General features: G+C 34.9%; 1 protein-coding gene across 1 annotated transcript; it reads right to left on the bottom strand.

The window, feature by feature from the left end:
* Positions 1 to 7704: 7704 nt before the first annotated feature.
* Positions 7705 to 22913, bottom strand: LOC131942564 (deleted in malignant brain tumors 1 protein-like). The gene is made up of 6 exons (XM_059302459.1): positions 22727 to 22913; positions 20271 to 20394; positions 12183 to 12385; positions 8497 to 8623; positions 7853 to 8058; positions 7705 to 7724 (listed from the first exon to the last, which is right to left on the bottom strand). Exons 1-6 carry the CDS (start codon positions 22911 to 22913, stop codon positions 7705 to 7707), a joined length of 867 nt encoding a protein of 288 aa, XP_059158442.1.
* Between the last annotated feature and the right edge of the window lie 409 nt (positions 22914 to 23322).

The raw sequence follows: 23322 nt of genomic DNA, 5'->3' as shown, positions 1-23322 counted from the left end.
AGTTGACCTCAGCCATTGAAGTAAGGAAATCAAGGATATGATTTGCCCATGGGATCTATTGCATAGCTATGATTATGTTCTACTAATAGGGAGATTTCCTTAGTTAGATTTATTTTGAGATACACTAAGAGGTAATATTCCTTAGGGAGGTTAAATGAATTTTTGTTATACTAAGAAGAGATGTTCCTAAGTTAGAGTCATTTGTTATTATTTGGTTTAATACAATTGGTTTAAGGTTGCTCCACTAAGTGGGGGTATACCTTAGTGAGGTTTTGTTATTATTAAACTAAGAAGGTTTACCTGAGTTACAATTTGGCGTTACTTATAAGATAAGTGAAGTTTTGCATTTTGCCATGTATTTTATGAATATCATTGTTCAATTTGGTAAGTGTTACATATAAAATAATTTAGGATGTTAATTAGCCAGTTTCTTTTTCAATATGAATTTTTTTAACTGTTACATGTATAATGAAGATTTTATAGTAAATGTGATGTATATAAGAAAAAAATAATGTATTAATTTTTTAAAGGGGAGAAAGGGCATATGTAACAGTCAAATGTAGGATGAATGTATGTTTCTAGTGGAGGTGTAAAAAGGCGATATAAATCTAAAAAATGTGGTGGGCAGGTGCATGCGCAAAAGAAAGTGGATGTGGAAGAAAGATTAAGAAAGGAGGGTTTTGTTTGGCAGTGTAGCTGCTGTATCTGTGATATCAATAAAATTGTAAAATTACCAGGATAAAGGTTGTTTGGTGTTATCTATCAGGCCTTAAAATATAATAAAACAACAGTGATGCGGTTTGTATTTGCCTTTACCATGTGCCATAAAGTTGGCTGTACAAACAGGGTGTGACTGTAATCATTTGTGTGATTTAATTTTATTATCTCACTTAATTTTGAAAGCGTTTGATCAATTTTTAGTTAAACATCTACTTAAATTTTTAAAAAATGATAATTTTTGTATTGTCATCAAAGTGGGACGTATCTGGAAAGTTTGAAAGAAATCGTTGTATTAAAAGTAAGTCGAAATTGAGTTACAAGATTTGATACAAACCCACAAACAAACAAATAAACAGACAGACAGACGTTTCGAACTAAATAAAAGCTTAAAAAACCGGAAAGCACCGGAAATAATTCATTTAGAATAGAATTTCTTTGATGATCTCTGCATCTCTGCATTCTCAGAAAATCAGCAGCTAATGAAGAAGCAGTTAAATCGGTCTAATAACTGTCATATCAAACACGTCGATTAAGTTAGAAAATTATAGGATTATATGCTTTTAAAGTACTAAAACTGTGTGGAAACCAAATGTCACAGAAAACGAATCTTTCTCATCCATGTCAATTCTGTTTTGCTGTGTGGCTAACGGGCAACGTTTAGCTGACAAACCCACAATATCAAAGCTATCAAATTTCCTTACAATCAACACATAATTTCAAATATTTTCAGTGATAAAATAGTTAATATCCTTTAACAGTACAGTTACCAAAAAAAAGCGTTTATTTTCAAGTACCTCCACATGAAGCCTCACAACCCTCGATACGCAGAGCCAAGGCGTTAAGGATAGGCACCACGGATAATTTTTTTTTATTTAACACATTTCTGGTTGTTTAATAAGTTCATATAATTATAGTTGTTAAACTATAGACAAAAATAATATATAGCCGTCAATAGCAGTACTGGTTGCCATGGAAACCGCGAAAAGGTGTGAAAACTATCACCTTTTCAAATCGTTAAGGCTTTGTTCACATAAGAGATTTTTAAAAGCGGATGAAAGATTTAGATTTCTTACACCAAACTATACATTTCTACGTTTGCTCATTGCGATAGCTTGTACTCAATTTTTAATACAAATTTTTACGTAAATTTATGTGCAAAAATTAGGGGGTGGTGTTACATAAATATCAATATTTCCTAACGTATTGTAGTAACCTTAATGTACAAACGTAGTTTTGTAGATGGTATTATGCTGAATGCACGTGGAATGTTTTATTCTTGTATGACAAAGGGTTCCAAGGCCTTAGCGATTTGAATGTTGAATTTTGAGTAAAAATGCAAAGTTGAGAAAACGTGAAAAGAAGAGCGGGGAAAGGCACGGTGCGTTTTCTCTTATAGAAAACAGAAAAAAAACGTCTTGTTATATGTGGAAGAACCATTTGTCTAATAAATTACGCTTTGATTTATGTTGTAAGTTTTAGACAGATTTTTTCTATGTAAGCAGAAAATATGTATACAACAGGTAATGAATGTATGACTATTAAGTATTACACATCCTATCAATCGAGCGGTATTCTCATAACAGCTATCATCCAACCAGATCAAGTTTTGTTTGTTAGCCGGTCTTCTCACTTCAATACAATGTCTTTCTCCACTCAAATTGTAGCTTACACAAGTTTATTGCCTTATGATAATAGCCTACAACTCAACACTGGGTACAACGCTTGAGGCTAGACACGCCCCTCCACCCCACCCCACCCCACCGCTGGATAGTGCGTGAGGAACCGATGAGCCATAGATTACCAATGTTCATTCAACCGCGAATAACACATCTGTGTAGATTGGGTCAAGTACAGGCCCTAAGTGAATGCTTCTCAGCTATCCTATCTACTATCTAGTATTTACATTCGTTGCAAGCAAACCCTACACGGTGAGATGGGCATACACATCAACACATGTGTCGTATACAGTCCGGTGTAAAGTCTGATGAACGCGTTCAAGCCTATCACAGCATCCGTAACAAGATTATAAACCGGCCGTTGGTTGAATGGCGAGAAGGGAATGAGGGGGGTAAAGGGGATGGACAGCACATTCTTCACCAACTGATAGTCATGTCCATGACGCATTGTTTCAGCTTAGTATAAAGCGTACGAAACAGTGTTTGATATTGTTCCAGTGATAATCAACAGTACATTTCTAGGCAAAGTTTCAATTATTAAACTTAATGTTGTTGTATAACTTTAAAACAACAAATAGAAGAGTATATGCAAATAAAGTAAACCAACTAAGACAGGCGATTGTTTTGTTTATCTAGAAACAAGATGGCTGCCTAGCACACGTGGTTAGTTGCAACCAATCGTGAATTATTTTTATTTTAAGTACTATAATATGATTGGTCAAGCGTATCAATGAATCTCTTCCCATTCATAATTTTTACGCGCATGCCCTTATATGGGGTTTGATATAAAATTTTACTTTGTAGAAAACAACTTCTATCCCACTTATTTTTAGAACAAAAGACAAGGTCACTACACCAGCGGGTACACGAGTGCTTGGCCCTTAGATTGCTGTAAAGTTTATGCTGCCTCGCGGGCAATAAATGATGTAAACCCCGCTCGAAGATAGCCGCTGTCCGCGTTGTAGTGTGAAAACGTGCCGGGGGGTACCATGTTTCACATCGCAATAAACGGATAACCGTAAGCTGTAGAAGTCTGAAATGTTCGGGTTAGATAGATAAAAGGTATTAGTACCGAATTAAGAAATACAAATTTTGGGGAGCAAAATTAAAATTTTATCGAAAACATGGGTATCTTGTTCCCTTAAATAACACCCATTTTGTTTTAGAAACAACACTACATTAGAATTGTATGTAAAGCTATTTAAATACCAATTTCTTAAAATTATATGATAAACATTACTTGAAAGCTATAATGGTTCCAGTGGGTCCTCGAATAGTCCATGTATTGTTGGTTGCAGAAGAACTCGAAGTATTTCCTGTGTTGGTTATCGTTCCAGTTGTGGCAGTTACGACTTCATTTAAATCTATAAAACAAAATTTGTTTAACATTGCAAGGATATATTTGCGAGATATTAACTTATTATTTATCTTTATATAATCTTGTGTAATTAAAAGACAATTACGGAGTTATTACATAACCTAGAGCAATATAAGAGTGAAAAAAATATCGAATCTGGTTAACATTTAAAGTTATTTTATCTTTATAAGAATAAATAATAATTGGCTGCCAGAAACGTAAAAATAAAACTGATCATCAATTCAACAAAAAATTCAACGAATGTTGCACATATTTACAATATGCCTAGTAAATTTTTCGACGACGTAACGAATCTAGAATGGACTATAGACTCTAAAATTATCTCTGCACCTTGTGCTAACAAATGGTTATTACGGCACAAACTCCGGATTGTGTGTAAACTCATATACCTTTGATCTCGTAATTTACACACAATCCGGAGTTTATGCCGTAATAACCATTTGTTAACACAAGGTGCAGAGATAATTTTAGAGTCTATAGTCCAATCTAGATTCGTTAGGTCGTCGACAAATTTACTAGGCATATTGTAAATATGTGCAACATTCGTGTTGGTCTGTATAACAGTGATGCACATAAGTGTGGTGCTTTATTGCACATTTTGTTTACATTTTCCACTGCTTAAACCTTCTGTACTGTACGAAGTCAAACTTTACTCATATAACCACCAAAACGTATGAATCTCGATTGCGTGAAGCCTTAGATTGTACATGTAATCGGGTCTTATTTTTCTTTTGCTAAGCAGGCAATATATAAATTTTGGTGGCTTTACAGTTAAATGCAGTTGAATCAGAGGAACCAGTAGTATTCTTTTCCGGTTAGTTGAAGACATTGTAAAATTGACCAAAATAGATAAGAAGAGTTTCACCAATGCATTACCAATCCAATATTTTAAGACGCGTGACCTTGTACACTACCGCATGAAAACCTTGAGTGTACATTAATGAGGTAGAACACACTTCGGTGATGCACATCTGTTAGGGACGTAGAGGGGCGCTCTCGGGAGCCCCCGATTACACTACCGCAGAGACAACACGAAAGACCCCTGGCTCCTTAACACTAACATAGGCGCCATAGTGCTCACAGGGGATAACCCAGAGCGCAAAATAACTTCCTGAAACAATGATGATGATTGCGTCATTCGTAAAAGTGACACAAACGAACATGATTTTTTCTTTAACATAGTAGAAAAAATATTTGACGTGTTATAACACACCAGTGTTACTGATGCAATTTGTAAGCGTTTCCAAAGGTGTATTATTAGAGTTTCGATTTCAATATCTAGAAGTGAGAATTTTTTTTAGATTTGAGTTGCCCTCCGAAAATTTTGTACTGAAATATTTTCATTATTTCGAGAACTGTAGGCTTTGGATTTGTTTGGATTTTTTTTATGGACAGTTACACTTGGTTTCTTATTTATTTTGGCTCGTTTGTGCCAAATGTAACAATTATAAATAAATACATTCCACAACGAGAATCTGTATCATGAATCACAAGAACAAATTACATAAAGAATACACCGGGATTGATCTCCCTAAACTTTCTCGAATATTCTTATATAACTTGGAATATAGAGATGATTTTTAATTGCTTAAACTTTTAAAAATATAATAGAATGTCATAGAAAAAAAAGAATTGCGCACCAAGCAAACGCCAAAACAAAATGTGCATAATAAAAGTAATTTATAAATTTACATGCATTTTTTGAGAAATCGGAAGTAGCGTAAATTACTACTTCCGCTCAACGGAAATTATTCAAAATTTAACAGAAGGTTGAAAATTAGATCTTTTATTTACATGTGAAATTTCATTTATCTATCTGAAATAGTACTCAAGTTATAAGCTTTTAAAAAAATTCAAAGTAGAAAAAGTACCACTTTCGTTTATTTGAAATCGCTCAAAAGTTGATCAGGATCTACGATTTTGATATAATACTTATATATGAAATTTCATCAACGTAGCTGTAACGGTACTCAAGTTATCGTGTTTACATACAGACAGAAAGACACACACACACAGACAGTCACACAGACATACGGACTAGATTGCAAAATTATGTTTTTTCCGTATCAGTGAGGTGTAAAAATCTCGATTTTTTTGTCGCACGAGAAAGTAAAAAAACTGACGAGTATACACACGATTTTGACGCCACACCACATTGCTTCACACACTGTTTCGTTCAAACACTTTGTCTCGCTAGCATACCACTTTCTCTGTGCCTACACATTTTTGTTATAGACAATCCATGTCACATGAACTACAGAAAACATCCCAGTTAATAATCTAACCTTGGTTAATTTATCTGATTTTTCCAAAAAAATAAAACATTACATGACCCTTTGCGGCCCTTGTGAACCTTTGGGAGCCGAAACTGAAATTATAGTTCGCAGCCGAATCATACCCTACCAGAGCGCTATTGACACGGCTGATTTAATTTATTGAGTGACTGTAACACACCTTCTTATCTATTGTCTTTCGCACTGTTTAGAACAAACTCAGGCGCCATTGCGCTAACGGGAAAGCCCAGGGCTCCAAATAGAACCCTTCAGGGGCGCCGGGCGACGCGCCTTGTTCGATATAGTCAATGATTATTGTTGCCCATCGTGTCTTTAGCGTATAACATCTTTTTAAACGAACTTAGGCGCATACTGCTAGCAGGGGAGTCCGGGGCGCTACGGGTCGTGGAAGCTACGGGGCGCCGGCTTTTGTGCTTGTTGACGTTTAAACACTGAATATAGTAGCATCCCTTACCCGCTATTCAGGGCGCACGATTAACGGATGCCAAGTGCAACACCTTTATTTAGACTCCCGATAAGTAGGCTCTCGACATTTATTTTCTCGACAAAACGGTTCCTGTCATTACAACTTCCGACAACTAGGCTCTTGTCAAATTGGCTCCCGACAAAAGGACCCCCGACAATACGGTATCCGAGCGAAACGATCTCATTGAATATGCCACCTGCCAGTGGGACCCGTTTATCAATATTCTTTAAGGTTAGCTTATCCAACACTCATAAGTAATACATCGTATGCAAGTCTTGTTCGGCAGGCGTTATTTTTTTAATAGTTTATCTATTATAAAGAATACCATGTTTTAATTTAAGGGTCATCTATCTATGACTTGCATAAATGAGTCGGTTATCGGTTATTCAAACTCAGTGTTTGGGGAGAAGGGTCCACGCTGTACATTTCTACCTGCATTATGCTTGTAGGTTATCAAAAAAACAAAATACCGTTATCATGTAAACATCATGTATATCATACATTTACACTTCTGTGCTCGCTTTCAAGCAACAGATCTTCACCGTTGTAAATTAAACATTATCAAAATGTTAGAATTGGTGGAATTTAAGGGCTCGATTTGTTTGTAAATTAATGTTGGTTCATAAAAAAAAATTTAAAAGAGGTTATAGTGGTATCGGAGGTAGGCCAAACTGGTTACTTTTATGCGATTCATTTGTCTTGAGCCAAGTTGTCGAGTCTTTTTGTCGGAATTCAATATATCAGGACCCCATTTGTCGGGAGCTAATGTATCGGGAGCTCATTTGTCGGTAGCCAATATGTCCTGAGCCTATTTGTCGGGTGCCAATTTGTCGGGAGCTAATATATGGGGAGCCTATTTGTCGGTAGTCAATATGTCCTGAGCCTATTTGTCCTTAGCCTATTTGTCGGGAGCCATTATGTCGAGAGTCAATATGACGGGAGCCCATTTGACGGGAGCAATTAAGACGAGGCACTTTAAACTGGGCTATTTTGACTGGGTCGTTTTGTCGGGGTTGATTTGACGGTGCACCGGGTCACCTATATAAACAAATGTAAAGCATTGTGGAGTCTCAGATAAACAAATCTCAGTTATCCAACAACTGTATAGCACATTATTAGCACATTATATTAGAGATGTTTATTTTGCAAAAGCTAAAGGTTGTATATGGTTTATGCTCTCTGTATTGTACCTTGTTAGATACAATTTATAAAGTTAGCCTTTTAAATGGAATGCAGAGAAGCACCACATAGGAACGGAATAAAGAAAGTGTGTTGAACAGAATGTATTGAATATTTAGGCTTATTAATATTAAAATACCTCTGATCTCGTACTTTCCATAAAAGCCTCTAAAGTTTATAGAGTTAGTACTGTAGAACACAATGTGTAAGTAGTTACTGGTTGAAACAATCAGCCGAGGTGACATCAAGCAGGAATCCAAACATGACGAATTAGCTGTAGGTCCATCGTATATATTAAGGGAGTTATAGAAACAACCCAAGACGTCTAAGTTGGAATCAATTAAACTGTAACAAAAAACAATTTGTATTTAAATTGCGCAGATTTCAAAATTGACTCCTACTCCAGCTTTCGCCCATTTGTGCAATTTCGAATCATTTCATTCATTCATACAAACTTACACTCATTCACTCTTATACTCATATACTCATACACTCATAAAGTCATGTACTGATAAACTTAAACATTAAGAAGACGTAGCTTGAGGTCCATCGAGTGCTTTAAGGTTTGTATAGTGACAGCCAAAGTTGTATAGTTTAGTATCAGTTTTCTGTCAGGACATTTTTGTCTAATTACTTACATACATATATGTGGGTTTTTTTTTATCCCTAATACAATTCTTATTAAAAATCATACTCCTATTCATATTTCCATTCCAACTGCAATTCATATAATCATATATACATAGTTAATATGTAATTGCAAGATATAAGCAGAAAACTTACTTAAGAATGATGAACGTATCAGGCTTGCCTTGTATAGTCCAGGTGTAAAACTTGTTCTTTAGGAAACCCAGTGGATAACCAGGGCTAGAGATGAAACCCTGAGGCTCGGTTAGCGTGATGTTTGTATCTGCATGTTTTGTTAAATTGATTAATGTTTATTTTGACATTAAACAATAAAATGAATTGTCTATATACACTGATCGAGTTTTTGAAAAGCATACTTTACTTTAGTTTTCGATTTCAGACTTTCGTTTACATTCTACTTTAAACGTTTGTGTTTTGTGCAATGTTTTGCTATATTATTTATATGAGCATTGTACATAAATAGGAATAACCAATATGTTGTATAGAGCTAGGTTATTGTTATGACGCGTTCAGGGTAAATGGTTAAAACAGGCTATAGCTAATTAGGTTAGAGAGATCAATGAAAATACAAGAGCTGACCTGTCACGTGGGACGGTCAGCTGACCACTGATGCGTGGGTCAGTAGTTAGATCAGCGGCAGTTAGTGATACGTAGGCAAGGAGAACGGACAGAGAAATGTAGAGTTAGGTAGAGAGTTAGAATGTAGTGTGTTAGGATTGGTCATGGGAGTGCGTAGTTTGTAGAGCAAATAGTATATAGTTTAGGTTAGTTAGATAAAGTAGGAAGTTGATTGTTTAAATTGTAATCAAGGACATTATATTTCATCTTAACCACCCCCACACTCACATTTAGTGGTACTGCTTTTCCCCACCCTGAAAACTGACGGTAGATCCTCTAATCAACCCCACCCTAACAGTTATGTTTGTTGTTACTTTACTCATGTAAGTATCGTTATTATTATTCTGTTATATTTATTTTATTATTAACATATTAACAATCGCAATATGTACCCAATTTTCTAGATGTAGGTACACATCACGATCAAGACATCTCTAATGTGTTGATTCCTAGCTTTCATGATTCGTAGTGTTATGTATAAAAACTAAATAATTTCCTACGAAAAAAAAATTAAATTACAACGCATATTTAAGTTTAAGAAAAAATCATTGTATCCGACAAAAAGCTCCAGGGAAGGAGTGTGCATCTGTTTTAAATGTTTTGCATCACTAATCTAATTTATTTATTAGGCGTATAGAATAAAGCTTTTGATTGTGTTAAGCCAATATTAACAGTATACACATCTATTACACATTACGAGTTACGAAATGCAAAAAAAAATATTTTTAAATAAGGGTGTATGTATCCTTCTTTTATTGGCTATCCGACAAATGCTAATATTAGTTTACTACTTACAACGCTTTTTAAAAATCTATTAGTCTAAATATATTTTTATTTTTCGAATCGAAAAGCTATTTACTTTCATTTTTTTGAGAACAATAATAACAGTGAAAATAAAAATAAAATAATTCTTAGATTAAGTACATCCCTTTTAAATATAAAAAAGCAGAGATATTTTCAGCATCTAGATCTAGATATTACTATTTCTAACAATTTGATAATTCCTTTAAAGTACCTGAAACATGGTTTACCATAATTTTACGAGTAGCGATCCCTTTTATAAATAGTTAGTGATCAGCGACCCCCTTAGTATTAAATGTCGAAATTAGTAAATAAATTAATATACAATAAAATAAGATTCACTGTTTTAATGCGATGGGTAAGATTGATTGTGACGCTAAATCTTTTACTTTTTTTCTGAAAGCCTGATTTTGACCCAAACATTGACAGCGTATCATCAATACACACCCCACAGCAGTTTTCCCATTGTACTTCTCAAGTTAAAAAAAAACTATTTGTTTTCTCCATGATATCTTCACTTTTTGCAATAGTTTCAAGTGCACTACAAAATAAAAACTCTTCTTTATTCACTAATGCTGTATTTCCGTGGTGAAAACTTTCTTTTTGATCGTCTCTGACGTTTGCAACTAGCTTCATGCCGACGAAAGAACTCCATATTTTTTGGTGTGTACGAACGACTCGTCTTAAAATGACTAAGAACAATCTAAAAACTTCAATACTCTGTTCATCAACCAAGAAAACCAACCCCCTCAGAGATCTCGAGATTAAAGCAGTAAAAAGCTAAAACGGAATAAGTAATAAAATAAAAAAATTAGAAAAGTATAAGGAAGTATTGGAGGAATCGCTCTCTCTTTCGTCATTTAATATGAAATTAATCAAACTTCTGCATGTGCTAATGCCTACGCTTATTTTTACGCGTATGTTTATGCTTTGTTAGGCAAATTGATGCGCATGAATGCTGTTGCAGGACTATATTGAACGAGTAAAAGTGTGACGCGGTACGCAAGATTGTGACGTTTTAGTGGATGATCGTTGTTGCCGGTAATGAAGCTGAAAGTAGTCTTGTTATTGTAGTTTTGGGTGAGGCCGTAAATGTATTCAAGTTATAATATCGCTTGTACAGGTCGTTATATGTACTATATGTGTAATAAACAGCAGAGTCAACTAAATTCATCCTATCAAGGGATTTGTATGCATTTATGTCGTCGTGCTTTAGGATGAACTACTGAATGGCTAGAAAGAATATAATGGTAGTGTAAGCGCTCTCACTGCATAGCTTCGGCACACATAATCCCCAGTTATAACATTTACGCTTATGCTTAAATATACATGATATATATTTTTTAGACAATTAATGTGCATTTTCACTTTACTATGTATTTTTTTTATATTACATGAGTCACTAATCTTAACATACATAGTCATATGCTTTTTCTTTCTAAAACCACTTCCATTTTCTACACACCAAAAATCACAACGCATATTTAATTTGAAAAAAAAACAGTGTCCGACGAACCTATTTGGGAAACAGCTTGCCTTTCTGACTTTAATAGGCATATAGGGTATAAAAAAACATTTACCGTGTTAACAATATATAATATATATACATACATATATATATATATATATATATATATATATATATATATATATATATATATATATATATATATATATATATATATATATATATATATATATATATATATATATATATATATATATATATATACATATCAGAATACACGTTATGATGCGCTTATAAACTAACTTTTCAGTAAATGTGTACGTACTAATTTTATTGGCTGTCAAACAAGTGTTATTATTAGTCCGTTATTTATTTTTAAAGAAACTGAATGCTTTTTAGTCTAAAGTTTAGTACATTTTTGTTATTGAAATGTCATTTACATTCATTTGTCAATAAAAAAAAAACAGGGCAATAAAAAGTTTTAATTCCCGGTTTAAAAACAACCCTCTCGAATATTAAATAAAGAAGTCATGCGGATCATGTTTTAGCCCTCGATATTACAAATCTAACAATCTCATTTTTTTATATTCCTACTAAATTCTATAGAAAATATCATGATAGTGGAATGTCGGTAGGTAGTCAATTTAGTATTTCTAAAATTGCTATTTATTACGTACGTGTCAGTCTAGGTGACATATTGATAAATGTAAATGCTACTGGTGGGGTAGCTATAGATTATTTACAAAGGAGAGAGAAATCAAAGCATGTTACCGTGAAGCTTATCTGCAAGTAACTGATTTAATTTACATGTGATTAACAAAACAACAGTTGTTCTTCCTCAAATTTGCATTTATATGGTAGATATTTAAGTTCATACACAAAATAAATTATCAAACTATTATGTATTCAAAGATTTTAAAAATTAAATACTTACCTAAAATTTTATAGGTAGCTAGAAATGTCGCATTTCCTGATGTCTTAAATTCCACATGCATGAAGTTTGTTGTTGACAATGTCAGTATTTGCCGGGCTGTACACATTTTCCCAAATGACCTAAAAAGTGTCGACGGTCCATCAAATATCTCAATGAAATCAGCTGCACAGATTTCATTTGTACCCATATCCATGTATGTTAGGCTAAAAAGATTAAGTATTATAAATTAAAACATCTATACATTTATATCTATAATAATAGTTTCGCTATTCTGTCACTCTGTCACTCTGTTGGGAACAATATAAAGAAAACACAAGCAATATTAAAACGTTCAAAGTCAAAACAAGGAAAAGAACACATAAAAATTTTTCTGGGAAAGGAGGGGGGGGGGGGGTGGCGGACATCGGTAAAAATACATTTTCTATATAAATCCTTTTTAGTTATAGGGGACGGTAGACGCTTCGAGGATGAGGGGCTCTGTCTCAAAATCCCCCTCCCCCCTGTTGATTCGCCTGAAAGAAACTCTAAATGCAACTTTTGTGATGTTTAAACTTGGGTGTAGGGTTTAAGAGTATGACTACGTCTATATTTAGTATCAATGTGCAGTAACTTCGTCTAGATCAAACTTAAATCCAATTAACGTGGCGCTTCTGGATAAAAATCCGTTTTCAATGACATTTTTCGTTTCCGGTTAAGTTTGCAGTTGAGATGTTTATTTCGGTTTTGGTTTCGGTTTAAAGAAAAAAGACAACACTATCAACCTAGCGCCCTTTGTATTTCTCCCTCAACGGGCAATTTTTCTCGTACTAAAATATGTAGGATACTAAACTAGATATTTCTAGTCTGAGCGACTGGGTTCTGTAACTATTATATTATTAGCTTTACGGGTATTTTAATTTAAAGGCAAAAGAAATTTTACATTCCAGTGTAGAAAGCTTTTGTTATAAAGCAATATTATTGAGACGATATTTTTATCAATTTGTATATTTAATGCAATGTTTTATTCGTGAGGGTTTATATATTTCTATTAAAAATGTTAGGCTTTTTTCTTTTACGAGTAATCGATTTAAGAGCCTTATTTTTTGGTATCCGAAATATGTAAGTATGTGCGATTCAGTTACAAACTGGAAGTTTAGGCTTTTCTTTATCATAGTTCAAAGCGAACAGGATGTATCTGATGGTGAAACGATAATTACTTTTTAAAATCTTTTTAAATTCTTGAATATTATTATTCGTTAGTTAATTGTTATATGTATTTTCCGGTTATTAAAGATTAATACTTTAGGACCACGTTTATGTTTTCCAGGATAATTTGATGAAAGAACTATAAAGTTTTAACTTAATTATGTCCCTCGCATTGAGATTATTTAATATCCCTTTTCTTGGTGATAACATACATTTTCACTATTATTGTTAATTCGCTGATATTTTCCTCATATTTAATTTTAATATGACTTAACAAATAGCTTAAGGACGTAAAGTCATTATCCACCTTTTCAGTGTTAAATGAAATAATGTTTACTTATAATGTTTTCGTTCCGCTTCTACCAGTTTCGCCTGTGTGTGTCTATTTTATCTTACATTGCCCACGGTTATGTGGAGTGTTGGTTTCAACTTTTTTACTTTCTCGTATATACGAAGTATAGAGAAAGTCTTGTAAGTCTTGCAAAAAAAAAATCGACGATTTTTACAAATCTCGACGTTTTACATCTCACTGATACGGAAAAACATAATTTTGCAATCTTGTCCGTATGTCTGTGTGTCTGTCTGTGTGTCTGTGTGTGTGTCTGTCTGTCTGTGTGTGTGTGTGTAAACACGATAACTTGAGTACCGTTACAGCTAGGTTGATGAAATTTAATACATAAGTATTTTATAAAAATCGTAGATCTGTATCGACCTCTGAGCGATTTCCGATAACCGGAAGTGGTACTTTTTCTACTTTGAAATTTTCAAAAGCCTATAACTTGAGTACTATTTCAGATAGATAAACGAAATTTCACATGTAAGTAAAAGATCTAATTCTCTACCTTCTGTCAAATTTTGAGTCGTTTCAATTGACCGGAAGTAGTAATTTACGCTACTTCCGATTTCTCAAAAAACGAATGTAAATTTTTAAAGTACTAATAATATTGCATTTTTTTATTTAGCGTTCACTTGGTGTGCAATTCTATTGTCTACGAGATTTTATTCTATTTTTAAAACTTTAAGTATTTAAAATGGATTAAAAATCATGTCTATAGCCCGAGTTCCCATCCCCTGTTATTTTATATAAAAATATTCGAGAATATTTGGGGAGATCACTCCCGGTTTATTTTCTATGGAATAAAATGTAAGATTAGTTGTTTTTTTAAATCTATGTTAAGGTTTTAAGGTAAACACACTGGATAAGCACTAACACGAGGTAGTGTTTTGTCCCTATTCACTTAACAAGGGTTACTTCCTTTCCCCCTTATGTCTCCCTTAAGTAAACAGCAAGTATCTGACCATTTGGAAATTCGTTTTTCATCTAAAATGTTTTTTGCTACATGTGTTATTGGGCTGATGTCGATTTATTATATACTATGTATCAAGATCTGCCATTTAACGTTATTACGGGGGGAAGGGGCGTTATAGTGGCAGCAACGGATGACATAGTAAAGAGAGTGGATGCACCAAGGTTAAACGTTGCAGAATATACGAGAAAAATTAAACATGTTTTTTTAACAACCTTATACACATTTAGAGTTAAATACACTTGTAAGAACTACATGTTACATCCTGTAAATTGTTGATGGGGGCGTGACAACTAGAAGGTAAAGCAAATACAGAAAGACAAGGCACATCTATTTGAATTTTACCCTTAACAACTGACAAGTCTATCGCACTTTTAAATTGTCGTATTTTTCTTCCATCATAGTAGCATAGATATGTAACTCGGATTATGGTCGGATAGGAGTAAGTTTGATTGCTATTTCCGAGAAACTCAACTCGAACCGTTCGGCAGATGATGTTCGTTAGCTGGGTACATCAACTCATCTCGTTGAGGAAAGTCCCAATCCAAACAACCAAAAATTATACAGATATTTCGTCAATACTGTGAAGAACGAAAACAATAAATCGGGATGATCTCCCCTAAAACTTTCTTGAATATCCATATATAACCCTACGGGGGATGGCAACTTGGGATATAGACAATATTTTAAATCCAATACTTAAACTTAATTGCTTAAACTTTTAAAAATAGAATAGAATCTCGAAGAAAAAGAATTGCACACCAAATGAACACCAAATAAAATGTGTAGAATATTGCGGAACATTATTAATACTTTATAAATTCGCATCGGAAACAGCCTAAATTACTATTTTCGGTCAACAAAGTTACTCAAAGTTTTATAGAAGGCAGAGATTTTATTATTATATATGAAATTTCATTTATCTGTCTGAAATAGTACTCAAGTTATAGGTTTTTGAAAAATTGAAGGTAGAAAAAGTTTCACTTCCGTTTTTTGGAAATCGCTCAAAACTTGATACGGGTCTACAAATTTGATATAATTCTTATATATGAAATTACATAAACCTAGCTGTAACGGTATTCAAGTTATCGTGTTTACAGAAACACATACATACACATACACAAACAAACACAAACATACGGACAAGATTAAAAAATTATGTTTTTCCGACTCAGGGAGGTGTAAACGTCGAGATTTGCAAAAATCTCGATTTTGTTTTTGCACAATTACAATACTTTCACTTTACTCTGTAAGCGAGAAAGTAAAAAGATAAACTGTGTATTTACATAGGGTTGGCAATGCTAGAACAGCCTACAAAACATATTTTGGGTTGCCGATATTTAATAGAAACATAATCATCTCGAACTCAATAGTAAACTTCTTTTACCCCTTGGAGTTAAGTCATAGAGTATAAATGATAAAATTAAATACAGTCCTTGATAAATGAATATCTTAGAAATATCTATTGAATCCGCTGGGCATAAGGTCTTCAATAAAATTGTGATTATGGCAGCGGATGAAACAACTGCCAGCTGACGAAAAGACCCTCCAAAGAAAACAGAAATTGATAGGCCCCACTCCCATCTAACATGAATCCAGAAGTAAAAAACATAAACGAGGTCTACCATGTAAGACTGGAAGACGACAAAATGGAAGCGTGCAAACATCATGGAAAATACCTATAGCTCACTTATTCAATCACTGTATGGGCACATTTATAGAATCATTTAGAAAGCAAACAGGAAAGACTTTTTTCTATCTATATTGATATTTTTACTTTAACTTAAAAATAAAATCTATATTTACATTTTTTTTCAAAAGAACTGAGAAATTATAAAGGAGAAAAGGAGGGAATGGATCTCTCTTATCAACAGGGACTTTTACTTCTTGAGAAAGAACCAGGAATTCAGCTGGCTGAGATGAAGGACAGAAGACAGTACATTGAAATAGATGCTAACTCAAACCTATTGTGTTTTTTAATTCTGCTATTCAGTGGATATTGTGACATACATTATGTCAATTTACCAATAACTATGTAAACCTACACAAATAACCCATCCGTCTTAGGGATGGTTTGATTTCACACCTCATTACATTTTACAGGTTTTAAGGACTTATAATACATGCTGGGATCATAAACACATTTATTTTGACAGATTTGAAGCAAGAGGTTACACTATGCTCCACAATGGACTGAGGCGCAAGCTTAACTATCACGCTACAGCTTTAAAGCTGTCATGCTTATTTAAAAATGTCTCGTTAAGATAATGAACATCCAGAAGACATATTATATAAAGAATGCTCACAATAAAATGCATTAAACTGTTTCTGTGTTATCTAATATTTCCATAGATAAGAGAATGGTTAGGAATATGTTCAATAGTATATATTTGTCTTGACAATACATTATGATTGTGGATAAGCCAATAGTAGGGTATGCAATTGTGAGTTTTGGCTGATCATTGACAGGTTACACATATGGTTTGATTTGTATATTTTAGGATGCAGGTCAGTTGGCCACATTATGTGGTGGATAAAGGGGATCAGGTAATAAAAATGTTCTTCTGTAAACAATTTCGTAGCTTACTAGAAAACTACATTTTTTCACGTTTCAGATATAGCTAAAGTTCAATTATATAATTCACAGCTCACCAGACTTTTAAGGTGATCTAGTCGATCTAGTTGCTTACATTATGTTATTGAATATAGTAATATATGGTGTGATTTAATTTTGGTAGCGCACTTATTTTCGAATCCGTTTGATCAATTTTTAATGACTGATTAAACATCTACTTAAATTAAAAAAATAGATAATTTTTGTATTGTCATCAAAGGGGGACGTATTTGGAAAGTTTGAAAGAAGTCGCTGTATTAAAAGTAAGTCTAAATTGAGTTGCAAGATTTAACACAAACCCACAAACAAACAAACAAACAGACGTTTCGAACTAAATACAAGCTCGTAAAAAACGGAAAGCACGGGCAATAATACATTTAGAATGGGATTTCTTGGATGATCTCTGCATCTCTACATTCTCAGAAAATCAGCAGCTAATGAAGAAGCAGTTAAATCTGTCTAATAACTGTTTTAGCTAACACGTCGATTAAGTTAGAAAAATTTAGGATTATATGCTTTTAAAGTACTAAAACTGTGTGGAAACCAAATGTCACAGAATACAAATCATTCCCATCAATGTGAATTCTATTTTGCTTTATGGCTCATGGACATGGAGGGAAATACTTAAAACAAGAAACACGCTTCAGGGCTAAATAGAAAGAAACATAGGCAAATAATAATCTTACGTTGAAGACGATATATCTGATCTTCACCTTCGGGAGAATAGCAAGAATGCACCAAAAAATAAGAGCGAAATAAAAGAAAGGAAGTGAGGTGTACAACGGATGATATCACAACCTGAGAGACGCTGGTATAGAAGCTATAAAGACAACGCCTATAAAAGATGTGGTGAGATTAACAACACAAAAGAGATAATATTAATAGAAGCAGTAGACCAGGGGTCTCCAAACTTTTCAGACCGAGGGCCGCTTTAGCTATCAAATATCAGTTTGGGGGCCAGAGTTTCTTCAAGGCATATCTTCGGTGTTATGGAGCACCACTAACCCCTCCAAAAAACGTCTACACCCCCCCCCCCTCCAAAATATAATTTATACAGAAATATATACAAATTTCAAGTGCCGCATACACCCCCCCCCCCCAGAGAAAAAAAATCTGAAAGAAACACAGTCGAAGGGCGACAACACACTCGAGGTCCAAGTTTGCTCTCAAATTATTCTTCACATATTCTATATCTATGGTTGAGCCCATGTGACCTATTAAATTCGCCACTTCATTACAGGATTCAGTATACTGCCAATGTCCATATATTTTGCACTCAAACCTTGCTGATGAATAATAGAGTGCAGAAGCATTGGTTGTGGAATATTTTTCTCATTCGCTTGTCCAACCAAGCCTTTCTTTATGCAACTAATGTACTTTTCCCCATTAACAGTCAGGCAACTGAGGTTAGTCCAGTCCAAGTTATAATCAGCTAATGTTTTCTTTAACTCATTGAATATATCCTCTCCGGTAACAGTGGCATACATATTATGTAGGGTAGCCAGCTCTTGTGTTATGTTCATGTCTTCATCCACACCCCTAATGAACACAAGCAGTTGAGAGGTGGAACAGCTTTCCAGCGACTCATCCATTGCAATTAAAAAATAGTTATACGTGCTTGCATTTTCGCGATTTTAGTCAAGATGTTTTCACCAATGTCTGCAACACGGTGGGCAAAGGTATTTGCAGCCATAGCTACATTTTCAAATTGTTTTGAATTTTCTGGGCAAAGTTCCTCAGCCACCTCTAACAGAATTTTTTTTCCGTGGACAAAAAGATCTCCGCGGGCCGGATGAGAGGACCTCGCGGGCCGCATATGGCCCGCGGGCCGTAGTTTGAAGACCCCTGCAGTAGACGACGACCCTCTTGTAACGTGATCAGAAGCTTAACACCGTTTATTAGTACTACGTCAGTCCAGTAGAGGGACATTCATTTATAAGCTCCTACACCCATTCATGTCGTTTGAGTTTAGGCAGTCATATCGCATATTGACGTGGTCGAGTCGGTAAAGCTCATGGCTGCTAAACCGAAAAGTCTCGAGTTCGAACCCTAGGGCAGATGAGGCTCGTTAGCTGGGGACAGCCACTCCTCCGGGAGAGACAACTAAAAAAAAAAACAACTGCTGCCTTGTAGTTTGTTCTTGGTTGGACAAAGGCTATGGATGCAAATTAAAAAAGAAACGCAGGCTGAAATCGGAGTCAATGGCCTCAATGGCGCATAACCAGTTGACACGTAATCCCTAATTGTGATGGAAGCATGGTCGAGTCTGCAAAGCTCATGGTTGATAAATTCGAAAAAAGTCTCGAGTCTCTGTCAGATTAGGCTCGATCCCTCCCAACACTAAAATTAAGAACGAAGAAGAAGAAGATACTGCATATTAAACAGAGTTACATACCTTTTTATCTTTTATATTTTTGGCTTAAATATCAATAGTTAAGGAAAAGAAAATATAGAAGAATAAATGCTACTAGATGTGACGTTACGGTATTTGTTAATGACAGGTCTTTGTGACGTTTATGACTGTTTTGTTTCGTCTGTTCGATACACGGACCTCACTAAATCTTCTGTTGTCTGATCTAGCTCCCAGGCTGACCGATAGTAATATATATTTTATCAGCTTCTTAACATTTAAATGATATGGAATATTCGTCCCTACATAACCAATGTTACAGATTTGTTATCGTCTTTTTACTACACAACTTTAAGCTGACACACCCACAATAACAAAGTTATTAAATTTCCTTACAATCAACACATAGTTTCAGATATTTTCAATACAAAAATAGTTAATATCGTTTATCAGTAAAGTTACCAAAAAAAAGCGTACATTTTCAAGTATCTTCACATGAAGCCTCACAACCCTCAATACACGGAGCAAAAGCGTTAAACAAAAACCGATTTTTTTAGAAACAATATTAAATTAGAACTGTCTGTAAATGCTATTTAAATACTAATGTCTTAAAATTATAAGATAAACATTACTTGAAAGCTATAATGGTTCCTCTGCGTCCTCGAATAGTCCATGTATTGTTGGTTGCAGGAGAACTCGAAGTATTTCCTACGTTGGTTATCTTTCCAGTTGTGGCATTTAAGGTCTCATTTAAATCTATAAAACAAATGTTTACATTTCAAAGATATATTTACGAAATCTCAAAACATGAATTTTCCTAATAGGATCATGTGTAAATAAAACGCAATTACGGAATTATTACATAACATAGGGCAATGTAAGCTTGAGAAAAATATCGAATCGGGCTTAAATATAAATTTATTTTAGCTTTATAAGAATAAAAAATAATTGGTTACCAAAAAAACGACCATTAATTCAACAAAAAACTCGACATTCTTTCGAAAACCGTTTGGCTTATGTAAGCGCATTAACATCTGATCTCGTAATTTTCATACAATCCTGATTTATTGTCGTAGTAAGCTTTTGTTAATACAAGGTGCATAGATAATTTTAGAGTGTATAGTCAAGTCTAGACTCTTTAGGTAGTCGAAAAAGTTGCTAGGCATAAAACTGATTACACTATTCTTTCTATTAAAAGTATATGTTTATGAACAGACAACATAGGCACAAAATACGGAAAAACGATTATTCGGTTTAGATTGCAACAGATCTGAATGTTGCTTTTTTTTTACTACAAAGCAATACTGCTAATGGAAATATGTGTGTCATTTGTATTGGTCTGTTTAAGAGTGAATTACATAAGTGTGTTTCTTTATTGTACATTTTGCTTACATTTTCCGCTGGTTAAACCTTTTGTACTTTACAAAGTCAAACTTTACTGATAATGCGAAAACATTAACAAAACCTGAAAAATCCTTTGATTTTTTTCTAATTTGCCTTAAAATGCATATAAGACTTTTAGATCATTGGTTCCCAAACTTTTTTCAAGTGACGACCCCATTTTATAAAACGTAAGTGAACCGCGACCCCCATAGAATTTAAAGTCGAAATTAGAAATGAAATTAATAAGCACTAAAATAAGATTTTCTTGAGTCTTTGAATATGAACTATTCTTGCTAACTGTTTTAATACGATGAGTAAAATGTCATGTTATTAACTAGCCTCAACATTCGCGGTTAAGTTTTTGTTAACGCCAACCTTATGTCATTCTCAAAATTAAATTTCTTTCTCCATTTTAATTTTTAGTTGGAGAAGTGTTAGAAACTAAAACTCGAAAGGATTTCACGGTCGGAATCCACTGCATGATTCACGGGTATGTCCTCGCCAGCAAGGCTCTTCCAACCCCATAGCTAATAAAAGTCGTAAATTATATCAAATGTGGAGCTCTAAACATCCGTCTGTTTAAAGAACTGTGCAAAAACATGCATACAGATCACTTTTAATTCTATGTGGGTCGCGGTTCACTTACTTTTTATAAAAGGGGTTCCACCGCTTGAAAAGGTTTGGGAACCACTGAACTAGAATGATAATGTGAAAAATTATTTTGTCTTTTTAGTTTTAATTTGGAACATATGTTGACCAATGTTTATGTTTGGCTGAATATTTACCTCTACATTAAAATGCAGTATTGTGTTATCTGTTATCCTTCATGTAGAATAGATTATTCAGTTCACATAACCATAACGTGTTATAAGAGGATTAAGTCTTACATGAATTCGAGGTTACATTTGTTTAACGAGTAAGGATTTAAAGACCATTTTTTGACACAATATTAGGCAGTAGCGTAGCTAGGATAGTTTCATTGCAGTGGCGGAACTAGAAAAAAGGGGCCACCCTTTTGGCCCTCCCCCACTCTCACTCTCTCTCTCTCTCTCTCTTTATATATATATATATATATATATATATATATATATATATATATATATATATATATATATATATATATATATATGTAACCCTCACTCAGTGGGAATGCTTTAACCCCTTGAGGTGTTTTGGTTAAGATGGGCTGACCCTGAGATGTAGGACACACTGACACCGACAGTTGTTGTCAAGTACTGGCTTTATTCACTGCATCGAGCCATGACGGCGATGCAGAACACAGTAGTACGACGATTACAGATGAATACCAAAATAGGAAAAAGGAAGTAAAAAACTGAAGAAAGAGAGAGAGACTGTAGCCTTCATTGGATCTACATCTTGGTACCGTCACCGTGTCCACAGACAGCTGCCTTGCGTGTGACTGACTACCCATAGTAACAGGTAACATCGCACACAAGAGTATGCAACACAACTACGTCAACAGGGCTACGGCCCCACAGGGGCCGCAACTCAATGAATTAAAACTTTATTTGTTATCCGCCCTTGGCTGGTAACCATATGTGTTACACAGCCCCCCTCACAAATAAATGTACAATGGAAGTTACATTTACATTTACAACTCAAAAATAATTGTACTTAAAAAATTCAGTACAGTAGTACACAGACATTAAGTCCTAACAAATCAAATATATTATTCCCGGCAAACCGGTAGAGGCTCCAGTGCTGGTACTGGTCACCACTTGATGCGCCAGGTTGAGTCGCTCGACGGGTCGTCGTTGCCGGGTTGACCTCCGCAGCTCCGCTGGTGGTTCTGGGTTGATCAAAGAGTCATCCTCGTCCGATGCCTCGTCCCTCGCATTCACCTCGTCCATATGTGGGGCTGGCCTGACCATCACCTATTCTTGCCCGTCCCGGGCGACCACCTCTGGCCCGAAAGGCGTTGCGCCTGCCGAAGTCTGGTTGGGATCACCTTGTTTGCCAGTTCATCACCGTCATCTGTCTTCCTGGTTGGGATGATCTCTTTCCGTCGCTCCCCCTCAACTACTGTCGTTTCTGAACTCGACATTGTATAGTCGGGTCGCTGCCAACCACGGCGGCGTCTACCGCGTCGCCGGCCTCTCCACCTCTGCTTGTGTCATGTCTGTCTCCCAAGCGACGATCTTGCTCGCGCTGAGACTAACATTCATGGTGTGGCTGTCTACCCTCCTCACTCGCACCGTCCGGCTGCAACCCTCCTCCACGGCGGAACACCGACAGCCGTACCTACTGCCACTAGGCGAGGCAACCTGAGCTGTGGTTGCT

The sequence above is a fragment of the Physella acuta genome, unplaced genomic scaffold (assembly GCF_028476545.2).
Source record: "Physella acuta isolate Inbredline_101_S28 unplaced genomic scaffold, ASM2847654v3 ptg000412l, whole genome shotgun sequence".
In the NCBI taxonomy this organism is placed as follows: domain Eukaryota; kingdom Metazoa; phylum Mollusca; class Gastropoda; family Physidae; genus Physella; species Physella acuta.
Note: the sequence above shows the minus strand (reverse complement) of the source record. Positions and strands in the feature narration are given on the sequence as shown.

Bases quoted from the DNA above. Each gene is read 5' to 3' on its own strand.
- LOC131942564 (XM_059302459.1), bottom strand. From the start codon at position 22,913: ATGGTCAGGCCAGCCCCACATATGGACGAGGTGAATGCGAGGGACGAG. The intron at 20,395-22,726 runs GTTTGCCGGGAA...TTTGTTTTATAG, and splicing joins CAGCACTGGAGCCTCTACCG to ATTTAAATGAGACCTTAAAT. The intron at 12,386-20,270 runs GTAATGTTTATC...TAATCTTTTTAG, and splicing joins GGAACCATTATAGCTTTCAA to CCTAACATACATGGATATGG.